The sequence below is a fragment of the Stegostoma tigrinum genome, chromosome 3, assembly GCF_030684315.1.
Source record: "Stegostoma tigrinum isolate sSteTig4 chromosome 3, sSteTig4.hap1, whole genome shotgun sequence".
NCBI lineage: Eukaryota > Metazoa > Chordata > Chondrichthyes > Orectolobiformes > Stegostomatidae > Stegostoma > Stegostoma tigrinum.
Window position 1 is genome coordinate 42,713,393 of NC_081356.1, and position 16,864 is coordinate 42,730,256.

At 39.3% G+C, this 16,864-nt stretch overlaps 1 protein-coding gene across 49 annotated transcripts in view; it reads right to left on the reverse strand.

Annotated features, from left to right (window-relative positions):
- The window catches only part of LOC125450923 (receptor-type tyrosine-protein phosphatase delta), a 2,532,553-nt gene that overhangs the window by 59,256 nt on the left and 2,456,433 nt on the right, over window positions 1-16,864 (reverse strand). For all 49 annotated transcript variants that reach the window (XM_059644541.1, XM_059644540.1, XM_048527343.2 and 46 more), the window contains one exon: window positions 12,333-12,456. In XM_059644541.1, coding sequence (XP_059500524.1) covers window positions 12,333-12,456 — 124 coding nt within the window. The remainder of the gene's footprint in view (window positions 1-12,332; window positions 12,457-16,864) is intronic.

Here is a 16,864-nt window from a genome sequence, read left to right on the forward strand (position 1 = left end):
GTTGTTAAACTTGAGAGGGTGGAGCAAAAGATTTATAAGGATGTTGCTGGGACTGGACGGTTTGAGTTATAGGGAGAGGCTGAATAGAATGGGGCTTTTTCCCTGGAGAGTTGCAGCCTGAGAGGTGATGTTAAAGAGGTTAATAAAATCATGACAGGCATGGAATCAGGAGAATAGCCAAGGCCTTTTTCCTACGGCAGGGTAGTCCAAAACTCGAAGGCATAGGTTTAAGGTGAAATACAAATGACTTATACAAGACCGGAGGGACAACTTTTTCAAGTGCAGAGTGACCGCAGCAAGTGGTGGAGGTGGTTACAATTATAACACTTAAAACAATAACGGATGGGTATATGAATAAGAAGGGCTCTGAGGAATATACGTCAAATGTTGGCAAATGGGACTACCTCAGATATGGGATGATTAGTTGGTGCAGGCAAGTTGGACCAAAATATGACTTTATGACTATTACAAAATGTCTCCATTCAACAGAAGCTTTCACAAGGCATTTGATCTGAAGTTGAACGGGAAAAAATTGCAAGGCTGTTGAAAATTAGCGTAACACTTTTACAGAACTAAGATGGGCACAATGAGTAAAATACTCCTGTTTGTGATCCTATGGCTCTGACACGTCGCTGGGCACACAATCACACATTGCTCAGATTGCATTTAAATGGAAAAATGTTTCTCATACAGGGAAGACTGAACAAAGAAATTAAGGGTGACCAGCCTCCATAGCGCTCTAGCTGCAAGAATTTAAGAGATTCATCACCCTCTGAGCAAAGAAATCGCTCTTCATCTCAATTCAAAATGGCCTAGCCCTTATTCTGAGACTGAAGCTTATGGTTCTAAACTCACACAGCTACGGGGTACATTCTTGTTGATTCCAGTAAGTATATTTTTCAGGTCTCAAAAAGATTGCATCTCATTGTTACAAATGTAACTTGCCTGCTTCATTGAGGATTTTTTTAAAAAAGCAAGGTTATTACATTGGGATGCCTAAACTAAATGTATTTCCAGCGATAATAACATGCATTTCAGTAATACACATAGTGCAGTGAACATCCATTAGACTCTGAATATGTTAATTCCCAATAAAACATGGAATGGAAAAATAGAGTGCTTGCAGGTCAGTTCCAAGGTAACTTGTCTCAAAAAGTGCAGCTGTCAAACACATTTACAGATCTAAAAGGTAGTTATGCTATTATCACTATTATGTTTTCGAAAGGTATACTATATTTTATGATATATCAGCAATCGGGTTTTTCCGCAAGTACTCCAAACCGGTGAACTTTTTGTCAAAACAATAAAGATTGGTGAGAAGACAAACATTTAGTTGATATTTGAAGTGAGTAATCAAGCAGCCCTGATCTTTGTGCCGAGTATGATGATCAATTCTAATTTGAGAACACTCCAGGTGAGGCACTGAGCAGTGCTCACACAATTTCCTAATTATGAAAATCGGTTACCTGTGCTTATAAATTTATAGCACTGAATTACGCTGTCAGAACCCTGCTGATAGCTCACAGGGGTCTACAGCACAGAAAAAGGCCCTTTGACCCACTGAGATAATGGGAACTGCAGATGTTGGAGAATCCAAGATAACAAAGTGTGGAGCTGGATGAACACAGCAGGCCAAACAGCTTTTGTGCTCCCAAGATGCTGCTCGGCCTGTTGTGTTCATCCAGCTCCACACTTTGCTACCTTTGACCCAACGAGTCCGCACCAGTCAGAAACAACCCATTTACTTGAATTCCATTTTCCAGCGCCCGGTCCATAACCTGGTATGCCAATGGATCTTCTAAAATAGGTCCACTTAGAATGTGAACTCTACTCTAACATTGTTAGTCCAGCATTTATATTGTAGATAGTTCAGAAAACTGTTGGTAGTCCCAAAATTCAGCATTGTATTCGAGCTCTTTCTGCCTCAATCAATGGAAAGTAGAACTTCTGCCAGACTACCTTCTTGATGGTGTCTCATAACAGCAAATCAAATTCACGTCATCACAGTTCAAACCTCTCTGCACTTACACTCATGCAGTATCAATGCCTACATACATAATCTGTGTGCTCATTAAATGGTGACACAAACAACACAAAACAGCTTCCATAAAAAGCTGAAACAAAAAACAAAATGTTGGAGAAACTCAGCAGGCCTGGCAGCATTTGTGGAGAAGGAAACAGTTAATGTTTTGAGCTGACATGATTCTTTTTCAGGACTGAAAAGGAGGCTGGAAAAATGATGGATTTTATGAGCTAGACAAAAACAAAAGTGGGGAAGGGTGAAGAAGCAGATCATAAAGGTGCCCCAGAGCAAAAGGAGTGCTTATGTATAGTGGAGGAGAGATATAGATAGAGAGCAAGTGTTATGGTAGATGTCAGTAGCATAAAAAATGTCAGGTCTACTGACAGTAAACTCAAGCAATCATAGCAATGGAGTGGGGAGGCAAGTGGACAATTAAAATGGAGGACAGAGTTCACAGTTTGATGTTGCTGAACTCAATGCTGAGTCCTGAAGACTGTGCCTAATTGGAAAAATAATCATTGCTCCTTTAACTTGAGTTGGGCCTTGCTGGAAGACTAAAGCAGGCTGAGGAAAGAAATGTTAGTATCGGAACAAGATGGTTACTGAAACGTAAGTGACTGGAAGCTTGGGGTCATTCTTGCAGTCAGAGCAGAGTTATTACACCAAGTAGTCTACATTTGGTCTCAACATATTGAGATCACATTGTGAGTGATGCACATTAAAGATGAAATTGAAACCATAAGTTTATTGTTTACTCATTCACGGGATGAGGGCATCACTGGCAGCATTTATCGCCCATCCCTAATTGCAGTTAAGAGCCAACCACATTGCTGTGGGTCTGGAGTCACATGTAGACCAAACTGGGTAAGGATGGCAGTTTCCTTCATAAAGGACATTAGTAAGCCAAATGGGTTTTTCCGACAATTGACAATGGATTCATAGTCGTCACTAGATTCTTAATTCCAGACATTTTATTGAATTGAAGTTCCACTATCCGCAGCAGTGGGTTTTGAACCTGGGTCCTCAGAATATTTTCTGGATCTCTGGATTAACAGTCCAGCAAGGATACCCGAATTGCTTCCCCACTGTTAGTCACTGAAAGGTGCATTTGGGGCCTTAAAACAGTGAGGAGGAGCTGCTAAAGAGGCAAGCGTTACAGTTTCTACATTACATAGAACAGTACAGCACAGTACGGGTCCTTTGACCCATGACGTTGTGCTGAACTTTGACCCTAAACCTAATGTCTATCTAACCTCCACCTCTACCTTATACTATCATCCATATGCCTATCTAATAGCCGCTTAAATGCTCTTAATGAGGACGACTCCACTACCCTCTCCGGCAATGCATTCCACGTCCCAATCACTCTCTGACGTCTCCCCTATATCCATCTCCGCTCACTTTAAAACTAAGCCCCCTTGTTATAGCTACCTCCACCATGGGAAAAAGTCTCCGGCTGTCCACTCTATCTATACTTCTGATTACAAGGGGGAGTGGTTGAAGAGATGTTGGAAGTAATGGATGAGCAGATCAGAGTTTCCAGCAGTGAAAACCCCCATGGAATGCTGACATGGTGGGGTGGGGAACACGTGCAAATTGTGATACCTTGCTGGAGGTAGCAGAAATGGCAGACAGTAGTCCCTTGTATGCAGAGACTGGATTGATGGAAAGTGAGGACAAGGCGAGCCTTATCAAATTTTAGGAGGGACAGAAAGGAGTGAGTGCAGAAATGTGTAAAACCGTTGTGGAACCCTCTGTTGAAGGAAAGGGAAGGCATGTCGGATGGACCAATGGAAAGGAGCATTATTTGAATAGATGCAACACTCAGAAACTGAATGGCATCTTTATAGAAAGCAGAGTATCAGGAAGTGTAGTTTCAAAGTAACTGTGGCATTTGTTGGATTTGAAATGGGTATTGGTTGATATTTTTGGGCCTATCACCAGATATAGAAACAGTGATGGGAAGGGACGATTCAGAGTGATCAGGTGACATTGAAAGAAGAATGGAAATTGGAAGTGAAATAATTAATTTTTCCAGTTCTGGCTGAGAGTTGAAATACCTCTACTGCAAGACTGATGCTGACTTTTTGCTTGTTTACCATTTGATTACACCATCTTGCAAACATTTCTATCCATTGCATTCTGTGGTACTCCAGCAAAGCCCAATGAAAGCTGAAAGCACAACACCTCATATCCTGCTTACTGACTTCCTTCTCCTATTCACAACAACTTCTTGTCCCAACTGCATCCATCGTGACTTTCAGAGAGAATCGGAGGGCAGGGACACAATCTTCAATCATTGGCAGTAGTCTGGCCCTTCCTAGTTGTACACTCACTGCTTCATTCAGAGGTCCTTTATTGTTGGATTAGACACACCATCACCTCCATCTTTCTCAATTTGTTGGGGAACTTGGAATACTGGTATCGTGGTTGAACAAATGAGTCTCACCAAAGCCTGGATATTTTCACCCTTCAAGTGGGTGGTAGCGATTGATATGCCCACGTGATTCACCATGAACTACCTTGCTAATATTCTTAAGACTCATCTTACAACAACTGTAAAAGTGTTTAGTGCTGAGGCTTATTTAGATGTGAACTTGCAATGCCAAGCTATACGAGGCATACAAGGTCATGAGCAAAGTGCTAGAAAATTGAGCTAGAATAATTGGGTGGTTTTTCTTTTAACTGGAGCAAATGTGACAGACTGAAGATGCTTTTCCTGTGCTGTCGAACTCTATGGCTTCATGAGATGTAGTGTTATGTTTCAGAGCTGCTTTTACAGGGCAGCTAGCTTTATTTTGAAAATGTAATTTGCAGTTTTCGTTGACTTTATTTGTCTCAGGATACTAATTATTTCTGTCCTGAAATCAGGATGAATGACTTATGCATCACTATATTATCACTTACAGAGTTTAAGATTAGACAGAATCTATTCAGTTCCATGAAATTAAGGTACTGTTCTAAGCTCTGCTGAGACCAACAAACATTTTTTTCATGGTTAATAATGTTTTGGTTCAGCATTCAAGACATTTCATGGGTCTAGTGAGAATAACAGAGACAAGAAACTTGGCTCACAAGCAGTTAGTCTGTTTTTGAGCTGTCAACTGATTTCTAATGTTTGTACAGTAAGCAGGTAGTCTGGGCCCTTTAATGAGAAATACAATAGTTACAGGATGGCAGTGCAACAAAAAGTGATCAGGAGCAGCTAACATAATGTAAGCAAAGTTACTGTGGATGCTGGAACTCTTCAGTAAATTGGCGATGAACATAAAATATAAATTCAGGGGTTGCCCACTTTGGCAGAAGAACAGAAAAGCAGAATAACATTCAAAGAGAGAAAGACTGCAGAATGCTGTGGTACAGATCAATTAGTGTGTCCTTGAAAAATTAATCAAAAAACATTTGCATGGAGGTATAATTAGGAAGGCAAATGTGGCCTTCATTGCTGCGAGTTGGCATATAACAGTTGGGAAGCTTTGGCACAGTTGTACAGGACAGTGGTGATACTACAATGGAGTATTGTATATTGATTTGGATTCCTTTCTTAAAGACGGACATAATTTCATTGGAAGCTGTTCAGAGACAGCACATTAAAAATCAGTTAGACATTACTGGGGTCAAACGGCTATCTTTTGAGGAAAAGTTATGCAATTTGCATCTAAACTCATTGGTGTTTAGAAAAATGAGAGATTATCTTATTGAAGCATATAAGATTCAGGGTGGAATTGACAAGTCAGATGCTTGGAGGTTTCTTCTTGTCTGATGATTTTGAACAAGAACTGGCTGTCCCATCAGTGAGTGAAACACAATTTCAAGAAAAAGAGTGTCCCATTTAAGATGGAGTTGACAAGGAATTTCTTCTCTCAGAGGATCATTATTCATTGACATTCTCTGCCATGGACATCAGTGCAGGCTGAGTCACTTAATACATTCAAGGCCGAGTTAGAAAGGTCAGTGGATCTCCAAAGGAGGCAAGGGTTACAGGGTAATGGTCAGCAAAGTCGGGTTAAGATGACAATCAGATAATCACACACTTATGAAATGGTGGAGCGGGTTCACAGGACTGAATGTTCTACTCTTGCTCCTATTACTTATGATCTTTTTGATAACAGCTTGGGTGTTGCACTGCATTAAGAAATATGCATTCCATACTTCAGATCCTTAACTGTGCTATGTTGTTGCTCATGGCTAAAAATGCAAGAAGGATCAAAAAATAAATGCTATTCCTTGCTTGACCCTTGTTTGCCAATACATTTCAAAATTAACTTTACAATAAACTGGCTGTTAGCTGCAAGTACTTAGAACCTTTGAGGGGCTACTGCTTAGACTGCTGTTGGTGCATTAGAAAAATGTTGACTGGGTATTACTTCTTTCAGTTATTCAGACCCTATCAAGTCTCTCTTAGACAACTGTGGACCATTACTGAGTCTTTCAGAAATTATATTTCATCGAAGAATATTTGTGAAACTTCTGACTGAGTGCAGTATAAATACATACAAAATGATTGTACAGTTTAAGATTTCACGACCACTTCATGCAAGAAACCATGTGCTGATGGAACAGAGAGACACAAGTTATTGTTAATGTTATTTTTAACTTGCTAGTTTCAAAATTAATGCACAAGAGAAATTTGTCATGATTAGCAGCTAGACTTGTAAATGTATTAATATGCATTAGGCCTAAACATAAAGTCAATCCAGTTTTGGTGAGACAGTAATGGTGTGAAATTGTCACATTGTCAAAATTTCACTGTAAGTTCCCAGTTAGGCTGCTGAAGATGCAGTTAGGTACCAATGACATTAACAGATCCACGTAAAATGGGTCCTGTAACTTTAAAATAGGTGTGATTTTTACCTGTTGAATTCAGCAAATTGAAAACATGAACTGTCAACACCTGACACCTCCAGTACAGATTAGTAACCAGGCAATTTGAAGTGCTCAACCACCCAATTTCCAGACAGGTTAAAGTTGGGCTACCTTCTTTGTGTTATTTTCTTTTGATACTAGTTACAATGAAATGCAACTTTCTTTTCAATAGATACTACACAGGAAGCAAAAGCAATCCTTAGCTCCAAGTCTGTTCTCCACTGTTGTTACAGCTCTGGCTGGGAAGCTCACAAATTAGATTCCATTAAAAATGTCAAGCTACAAAGATTTGTGGTAAACAAGCAGGCCAATCAACCAATCAATCTGTGCTAGATGTTTCCTGCATCAGTTGAAAATTAATCTCACTATTGCACTCTCTACCCATTGCCTTTCAAGTATATTTTCTTGAAATAACAGTAGTCTATCTCACATCTTTTCTGATGAAGGGTCTAGGCCCGAAACATCAGCTTTTGTGCTCCTAAGATGCTGCTTGGCCTGCTGTGCTCATCCAGCTCCACACTTTGTTATCTCGTCTAACTCACACCTGCTGCTTCAAAAACTTCCTAAATATTATCTGAATTTCTCTATCCCAAATGATGATAATTTTAAACATTTAATCACCCAACACCCAGCATCAAACCAGAGGAAATCACACTGAAAATAAAATCATATTTTTATAGTGCATTTGATATAATAAAACATCTCAAGGTATTACACATGAAAATGACAAAATGATCCTGAACACCAAATGACATGTTAAGGAAGGCGACTAAAAGCTTAGTCATAGGGTAAATTTAAGCACCACCTTAAGGGAAGAAAAAAAAGTTGGGATTCAGAGAGGTACAGAGATGCACTCCCAAAGTTAAGTCCAAGGCATAGTTACATAAAACACAGGATGCTCAAGTGGCCCGAATCAGAGGAGCATTGAATTTTCAGATGGGCTGGAGGAGATTTTGGAGGTAGGGAGGAGTAAGGTCATGGAAGATTTGAAAAGAAGGATGAGAATTGTAAAATCAAAACTATTTTTATTGTAAGCTAAGGTGGGCCAACAAACACACAGCTGTGAGAAGGGCTGAATGTGAAGTGAGACGCAATCAGTGTCTTGGATTACTTCAAGCCTGTGGAGAATAGAATGTGTGAGATGAGCCAGGAGTGCACTGGGATAGCCATGTCTAGCAGTTACAAAAGCATTAATGAGAGTTTTAACTGTAGATGATTTGAGACAGAGGTGAAGTTACTGAGGTGAAGTTACAGAGGCAAAACAGACAGTATTACTGACAGCACAAAAGCTCATCTTAGGGTCCAATTTGCCAACAAAGTTGTAAACTGTCTGGTTTAATATAAGGCTGTTGTCAAAGTAATGGATGGAGTCAGTAGCTAGTGATCGGAATTTGGAGTGAGGATTGAAAATAATGGTTTCAGCCATCCCAATATTTTGAGTAATTGTTTCTTTTTTCAGTATTCGATGTTGGATATGCAGTCTGATTATTGAATACCAGGGGCATAATCAACAGGGGTAGTTGTGTGGTAGAACTGGGTTTCGTCAGCGTATATGTGAATACCAATGCTGTGCTTCTCGATGATTTTAGTAATGGGCAGTATGTAGATGAGGTATAGAAGAGAGCTAATTTTAGATCCTCAGGAGACAGGTGTAGCAGCAGGACTATTTCTCTGGAAATAGTTTGATAGCTAGAATGCAACCAGGTGAAAGAACTTCTTCTCTCAGAGGGTAGTACACCTGCGGAATTCTTACTGCAAGGGGTCATTTCGGCTCGGTAATCAGTATATTCAAGACTGAGGTAGACAGAATTAAAGGTGATGGGGAAATGTCAGGGGAGTGGAGTGTAGCATTATCAGATAAGCCTGATCTCACTGAAGGGTGCAGTAGTCTGGATACGCTGAATGAATTACTTCTGTGCCTGTGTTGTATGGCCTAATCCGAAACAGCCCAATGCCAGTGGAGAAGCATTGTAGGGGAAAGGCATGTTCAACCATGTCAATGGTTACAGAGAGGTCGAAAGGGACAAGAAAGAAAGTTTGTCATGTAGGATGTAATTTCAAACTCTGCCTCAGTCATTTTGGTACTGTGGTAGGACAAAAAACTTGAAGTCCTGAGAAAGACAAGAATAAATCTGGGTGCCAATACAATGTTCAAGGATTATGTGGAGGAAAGGGAGATTGGAGGTGAGTGGTAGTTTCCAGGAAAAATGGAGTCAAAAAGTTGTTTTTTTCTGTTTGAGGAATGGTTCGATGACAACAGGTTTAAAGGAGAAAGGAAAGACATTTAGTCAAAATGTTTATACTAACTGAACATGGGAACCAGGATAACGTGTTAACTGTTTTACAAGATAATCTTATCATCTTAAAGTATGTTAATTAAACTCATTTTAATCTTCAGTCAAAGTACTGCAAATACTTACCATGCTTTTCAAAATAAACCATTCAGGTGTGATGTTGAGTAGAGTCTAATTTTTAACAATACTACATGGGTCATTGGGAATTCAAATTTATTTCAGTTGCAATACATCAGGAACTTGGAAATCTATTTTTTTTTGGAATGTTAACAAACATGCCGAAGCATCAAGAATTTCTGTTCTGTTTTCCAGTTACATTGTTTTGGCTGTCAGACTGACAAACAATTCTGTTTAGCGATGAGATCTTGGGGACGAATCAATTCAAATATATTTAGTACTTCAGAGCCAATCATGAGTTGCCTTATTTATTGCAAATATTTTGAGAATAACAATAGCTTGAGAAAATGTAATTAAACTTGTACCCGAAATATTAAATTTTGCTGTAATTAATCCTGATAGCTTTATACAGAATACAATGTACCTGAATACTACAGTTTTATGAAGTACAATCACCTATAGAAACCTCTAATTATATATGCAGAGAAAGGCAAATTGCAAACTTGGCTCTGACAAAGGTCTTGACCCAAAATATGAGAAATCTTCATTTCTTTTCTGACATGGAAGTTGGCATCTTTCCAGCATTTCTGCTTTCACGTTATAATGGAGTATTAGTGAAGACAGACTCCTAATAATTCCGTGAAGCTTCTGAAATTTGTCACTAAAATTCATTACATGCAGAAAAGAAGGTCTATTCTCGCTGCATGTACACGAACATATAATGATTTTGGTAGAGTGCTGCTACTAATCCTACTTTCTACTCCTTTCAATGAGCAACAAGATTTTGACAGCCCCTCTTGTTGCACTGCAACAATATGTCAAGAGGTCATAATAAATCCAAGGAGCCACCTGGTTAACAGGAGTCGAAGATAAACCACAACTAAATCTTATCTAATGAGGCACTTATCTTAACAAGATATTGTCTATGGATGATAGTAATAATTACAATTTTGTAGTCTCATTAGCCAATCAGGAGACAATGACGTGACATCTATCACCATTGGGATATCAAGCTAGATTCCACTCTTCCCCATGCAAGACCATAAAATATCATCATGGACGGAGCCTCATGCTGTCTCCAGCATTAACAATTTCAGACCCATTAACTTATACATTAAATCTACTGAGTCCACCTTCTGAGAAAACCTAATTCACCAATTTTCAATGCAATGTACAAATGCTCTACACAGGGGAGGTGATAGCCTAGTGGTATTACTGCTGGACTGTTAATCCAGAGACCATGAAATGTTCTGGGGACACAGGTTTGAATTCCACCATGGCAGATGGTGTAATTTGAATTCAGTAAAAATCTAGAATTAAGAGTCTAATGATGACCACAAAACTATTGTTAGGAAAAACCTAATTGATTCACTGATGCCATTCTTTCCTGGTCTGGACTACTTGTGACTTCAGCCCCACTATAATGTTGACTCTTAGGTCGTGGGAATTGCCGATGCTGGAGAATCTGAGATAACACGGTGTAGAGCTGGATGAACACAGCAGGCTAAGCAGCATCAGAGGAGCAGGAAAGCTGACGTTTCAGGTCTGGACCCTTCTTCAAAAATGGGGGAGGGAAGGGGATTTTGAAATGAATAGAGAGAGAAGGGGAGGCGGATGGAAGATGGAGAGAGGAGAAGATAGGTGGAGAGGAGACAGACAGGTCAAAGGGGATGGAGCTAGTAAAGGTGAGTGTAGGTAGGGAGTTAGGGTGGGGATAAGTCAGTCCTGGGAGGACGGACAAGTTAAGGAGGTAGGATGAGGCTGGTAGGTAGGAGGTGGGGGTGAAGCTTGAGGTGGGAGGAGGAGATAGGTGGGAGCAAGGACGGACAGGTCAAGGAGTTGAGGACAAGCTGGACTGGTTTTGGGATGCGGTCAGTGGAGGGGACATTTTGAAGCTTGTGAAGTCCACATTGATACCATTGGGCTGCAGGGTTCCCAAGTGAAAAATGAGGTGCTGTTCCTGCAACCTTAGGGTGGCATCGTAGTGGCACTGCAGGAGGACCAGGATGGACACGTCATCCAAGGTTGACTCTAAATCGCCTTTTGGGGTGGATGAAAAATGCTGGCCTAGCCAGCAATGCCCTCATCCCATGATTAATTTTTTAAAAAAAATCTCAGCCAGGTACAAAAGTAATTTTCCTGATTACTTGCTGACCCAAAACTTAGCCGTCTCTATTGTGCTTATTTCTCCAAATGAATGTCATTTGAAAGCTGATAGTTTCTTCTGGATGCAACTTTCTGCATCTCACTTTTTAAGAGTAACCTTTCAGTAAACTGAGTTTCTTATTTTCTCATTGCGGTTCAAGGTTCCAGTTGATGAGGATGCACCTTCGGATATCAGAGCTGAGTTTGCACCAATTCCTTGAATGCTAACATGGTAAAAATAAATACCCCAGCGTAAGTTATTATCACTGTTTGTGTACAATGGTACCAACAATGCTTGAGTAAACTTCCAGCTGCAACACAACATGGTCAATTCAAAAATCATTGGCTACAGAGTTTGAGTGGGTTCCATTAAGTACAGATGATGGTATGGTGGTAACTTTATTGGAACCAGTTATCCAGAGGCCAAGGCAAATTCCCAGGAGACATGGGTCCAAATCAGACCATGGTTCAATTAATAAATATGAATATGAAGCTACTCACAGTAAATGGTGACCGTGAAATTATTATTGACTGTTGCTAAAAAAAAAACACCTGGTTCACTAATATCCTTTAGGGAAAGAAACTGTCTTTCATATTGTGTCTGGCCTACATGTGACTCCAAATTCACAGCAAACCCTTAACTGCCCTCCATATTGGCTTAGCAAGCCATACCGTTCGAGGGAAACAAATCAGTGGTGGCCACACCTCATGAAACAGTAAAGAAAACAAAATGATAACAGTCACCAGGTTTCTGCTCAAAATGAAAAATGAATTAGATCGTGATCACTGACTTCATTCCTGAAGAAAGAAGCAAACATTTTTAAGGCCCATCTGGAGCTGTCAAGCTCAAATTTTCACAAGTGTGTCAGTTCAGCTTCTTCACTTACCATCAATTGCAGATAGGAGAACCCGTGAATGGTCATATGCAATTACGTTTGCATATCTATTCTTTGGTTTGTTGACTTCCATGTTTGAATGTTCCCATGTAAACTGCTGGCCAGGATCAATTGACTAGAGTGAGGGAGAAAAGCAGAAGAAAGAAAATCCATTGGAGCCGAGACAATATTATTTCTGATATGCAATTGTCACTTGCTATTCTCGATTTTGCTTAGACTATCCTCCTTAGAGCATCTTTACCTCTTACTCGTTTACACCGCCAAAGTTTTATGTTGCATTTTCTGTACTTGTGCTTCTGTGGATTATGAAAAGAAAGAGGAATACAAAAGTATGAAGCTTTTCATAGTTCTGGACATTCAGAGTCTCTCAGAACAGCTTAAGGTTCTGATTATGCTGGATTAAGGCAGATGCATCAACTTCTGCTAGTTTATACTGATTGAACCTGTTTAGCATATGTGGATCTGGACTGTGAAAACAAAATTTAGCAGCTCAGAATATTGAGGTCATTGATGAAATATAATAAAATGTGATAAAATATTCATCGAAACAGTCAACAGTTGGAATTAATCACAAGTAATTATTTCTCCATAAGTATTAATGGTGATATAATGGTGATATGACCATTCATGGGACTCTGCCGATATCGAGATCATCATACCAATAGGATTCCTGTGCATGGTGATATCAAAACATCCAAAACTACTGAATTACAGCCTGCAATTTGAAAAGGATAATGCATATTATTCCATTTACACAGTAATACAAATTAAGATATATTTTTCCTTTTGATTTTTGCTTGGTCGTTGTGAATATTGGACTGTTTTGTAAGGAAGTATTTCTTACATATGTCATCATATTCACTCACATATATCACTAGAAAAGCCATGCCTCAAGATCCCAATCAGTGCAAAATGCAACTGCAAAGAAACAAAAACAGCTTATACTCCTGGTATTCCATCACTGTAAATCTACAGTGGATTGTCGGGTTTTCCTCTTACTATTCATTTGGACTCATAAAAATAATGTGAATTTATCTGAGGCAGTAGCAATCTTAAATAACCTACTTGTATCACGAGAAACAATTACATGGAATAGAATCAGGCTGTTGCTAAGAAGTCAATAGAAGGTCAACACCAGCTTTTTAAATCATTTGCTTGTGACCAAACAGCCAAAGAATGTGGGTCCTGATTGTGGCAGGGCCTTAAGTACACAGCTACATCAGAGTAAATCATATACATGGCAACCCTCCTTATTAATTTTTCAGGGTCACTGGCATTATAGTGCGACCTCTGTGCTCAATGCAGTAATCTACTGTACAAGCACAAATCCAACTCTCCTTTAATGAAAACACACACAATGCAATTACCAGCTGCTGTGAAATCCCAGTCTGTAGTTACAAACAAAACATTGTAATACAATGTGCTTTAGAGCACAATGTGCACGACTCATTCAATTCCTTCTCCATTACACGGATAAGAACAAAATTAAATTCTATTTTCACCCCCATGAATCACAAACTCCTCCAGAAGCTCCATGATATTTTTTAGACCAGTGATGGTCTGATATACTTCAACTGTGCACAACTGCAAGAAATGAATTATATTTGTTCTCTTCTCACAATTGAAGAGCCATGGGAAAATAATTAAGCAAACCAGAAATACAAAGCAGCATAACTTCCTCTCCACAAAAGGAACTTACAACAAAATACAGGGATGACACTTCAGTAACCCTCGACACTTTTAGTTCACATTATCTTCCCAACTGTGCCTATTAAAATCAATCTCTAACTGCAATACTCCAGCAATGGACTGAAAGTCACAACTTACTTCTAATGAAGCCCACGGTGAGTTCCTTGTAGCACTATTAATGATCCACAGGGTTCCTTTTGTCACTTGATGAGCTATCATTTTCTGTGACAACTGACACAAGGTTCACTACTTCAGTGCTTTGTCCCTTTACCACTGATTTTTCACTCAATCAGTTTAAAGCAAAACCAACATAATTCCAATTATCACCTTTATATGCAAAAATCACATTTCATTATCAGCCAATTGACTACACAGAGATTGTCCATGGGAGAGCAATATTTCAAATAAATCATTGTCAGAAATGGCATAATTTCAAATGAGAATGGCTTTGGAAAATGTCCAATTGTTACAGCATTAGACAGTTCAACATCAGAGCATCAGCACTCAGAAAAAGGTATCCACTAAAATCTTAGAGTGACGATGGAGGTTTAAAAAGTTAACCTACCCTTCTATTAAACTGTCTTTTCCAAATAACCCATTATAATGCTCAGTAATGATTAATGGCATTCCTCATATTAGGAATCTTGAGAAAAATTTGAAACATACTGCTTGTAAGCTTCAAAAATGCATGCCTAATTCTCTGGGCAAGTACTTCAGTTACTGTCTTAGCATCATAGAATCTCTACAGTGTTGAAGTAGGCCATTCAGCCCATAGAGTCCATAGTAATCCTTCAAAGAACATCCGACCCAAACCCAACTCCCCACCCCACTACCCCCCCACCCCGACCCTATCCCTGTAACCATGCATTTCTCATGGCTAATCACCGAACCTACACATCCTTGGATGCTATAGGCAATCTAGCATTCTCAATCCACCCAACCTGCACATCTTTGCATTGTCCGAGGAAAACCACACAGACATGGGGAAAATGTTCAAATTTCACACAGATACACGAGCTGGAATGAAACACAGGTCCCTGGTGGTACCAGGCAGTAATATGAATCACTCAGCCAATTGTCAATGCAACAAGTATCTCAGAAAGTACCTGAATGTCAACTTGTCACTGTTATGGCTATCATATTGTTTTCAAAAATGAAAGACAAATAATCTGGTGGCATTTCCTCTCTTCAACAGAAGAAAACATATATTGTTGGACTAATCAAAACATTGTTTGAATTTTCAACCTCAATTAAAAATACATTGCCCTATGTACACCTTAGTGATATAAATATATTATTGTTACAGATGTAATAATCTTTAATAAAATTAAAGACAGTCTGAAATGTAAACTTAACTTTGATGATTTTATCCAATTGTCACGTACAAAAAGTGTGCAATTGAATTATCAAATGGTGAATTGAATGTAATTGTTACATCCCTTATCACCACTACTTTCCACACCATCTTCTTTCCTTAAGGCAAACAAATAGATTTTAGAGACTACTTCAACATTTCATGACACTCTTGCTCCACAGAGCCTGGGAAGAGGCTTTTAACCATTGCTCCCACAAAGTAAATATGTTAAGTACATAAAGGAGGCTCCTTGATGATTCACAGAGTTTAGCCAGTGTGTAGCAGAAGCAGACAGACTGGAATGTCATAGGTATGATCACTAGTCCCTGAACGTAGATAAAAGAAGCAGCATTTCGTGGACTGGGGATCGTCTAAGTCATCATTATACAAGGACTCATGTTGGAAGAGCACAGAATAAACATCTCACTTAATTCAGCTGGAATTGTCTACTGACATTGGACCCTCAAATCAAATAACCTCTCATATGTCACTGACAAAGCTCAAACACGACTAAGTGCAAGCAGAGCTAGACTGATAAGGTGAACCTTAACTCAACTAGCAATTCAGGCCTTCAGAATGGGGTACTGCAAAATATTGAGATCAAAATAAACAACTCGAACACCAGATTACCCGTAAAACTGCATAATCCAATTGACCATCAAGAAAATATGACCTAAACTTAAGGCTACAGAGGTCAATATGAGACACTCTATAGTGGAATTGGATGGGTTGGAGAAGAGATTTTTGAAGCTCGACAAATTTAATAAAATAATAAAAGTTTGTTAATGATGTTTTAAATATGAATGCATTTAAAGTGAACAGTTAAGCCCTGTCACTCCATTATACAGTACACTGGTGCTCCACCTTTTCGAAGAACTGCATCTCCTCAATGATATATTCTTTCATTTATTGAAGAATGTGGTCTATTCGGAAGTCATGACAGATCAGGAGATGAAGAGCCAGTGAAAGGTGATACTGTGAAAAGTGAAAACCCTAGTGAGTCTCATGAGAATGGGGAGAATTTCTTGCTTCTGATTATTATCCAGGGACAGATCTGGACAATGCACATGGAGGAAGGATTTCTCTATCTTTCCACTCTTTTGGGAAGCCTCACCTTCCAACCACATATATAAAAATATAATGGACAGTGTGTTTGATATTGTTAATTTGCTCAACTAACATGGGAGGTTTTCTACTGGAGAGTGTACTATAAATATTCTCTATGTATCTGTTGTGCTATGATCTCAGTAGAGACCAGTAAGGTGTGTATTTATGAGAGATAATGGGAACTGCAGATGCTGGAGATTCCAAGATAATAAAATGTGAGGCTGGATGAACACAGCAGGCCAAGCAGCATCTCAGGAGCACAAAAGCTGACGTTTCGGGCCTAGACCCTTCATCAGAGAGGGGGATAGGGGGAGGGAACTGGAATAAATAGGGAGAGAGGGGGAGGCGGACCAAAGATGGAGAGTAAAGAAGA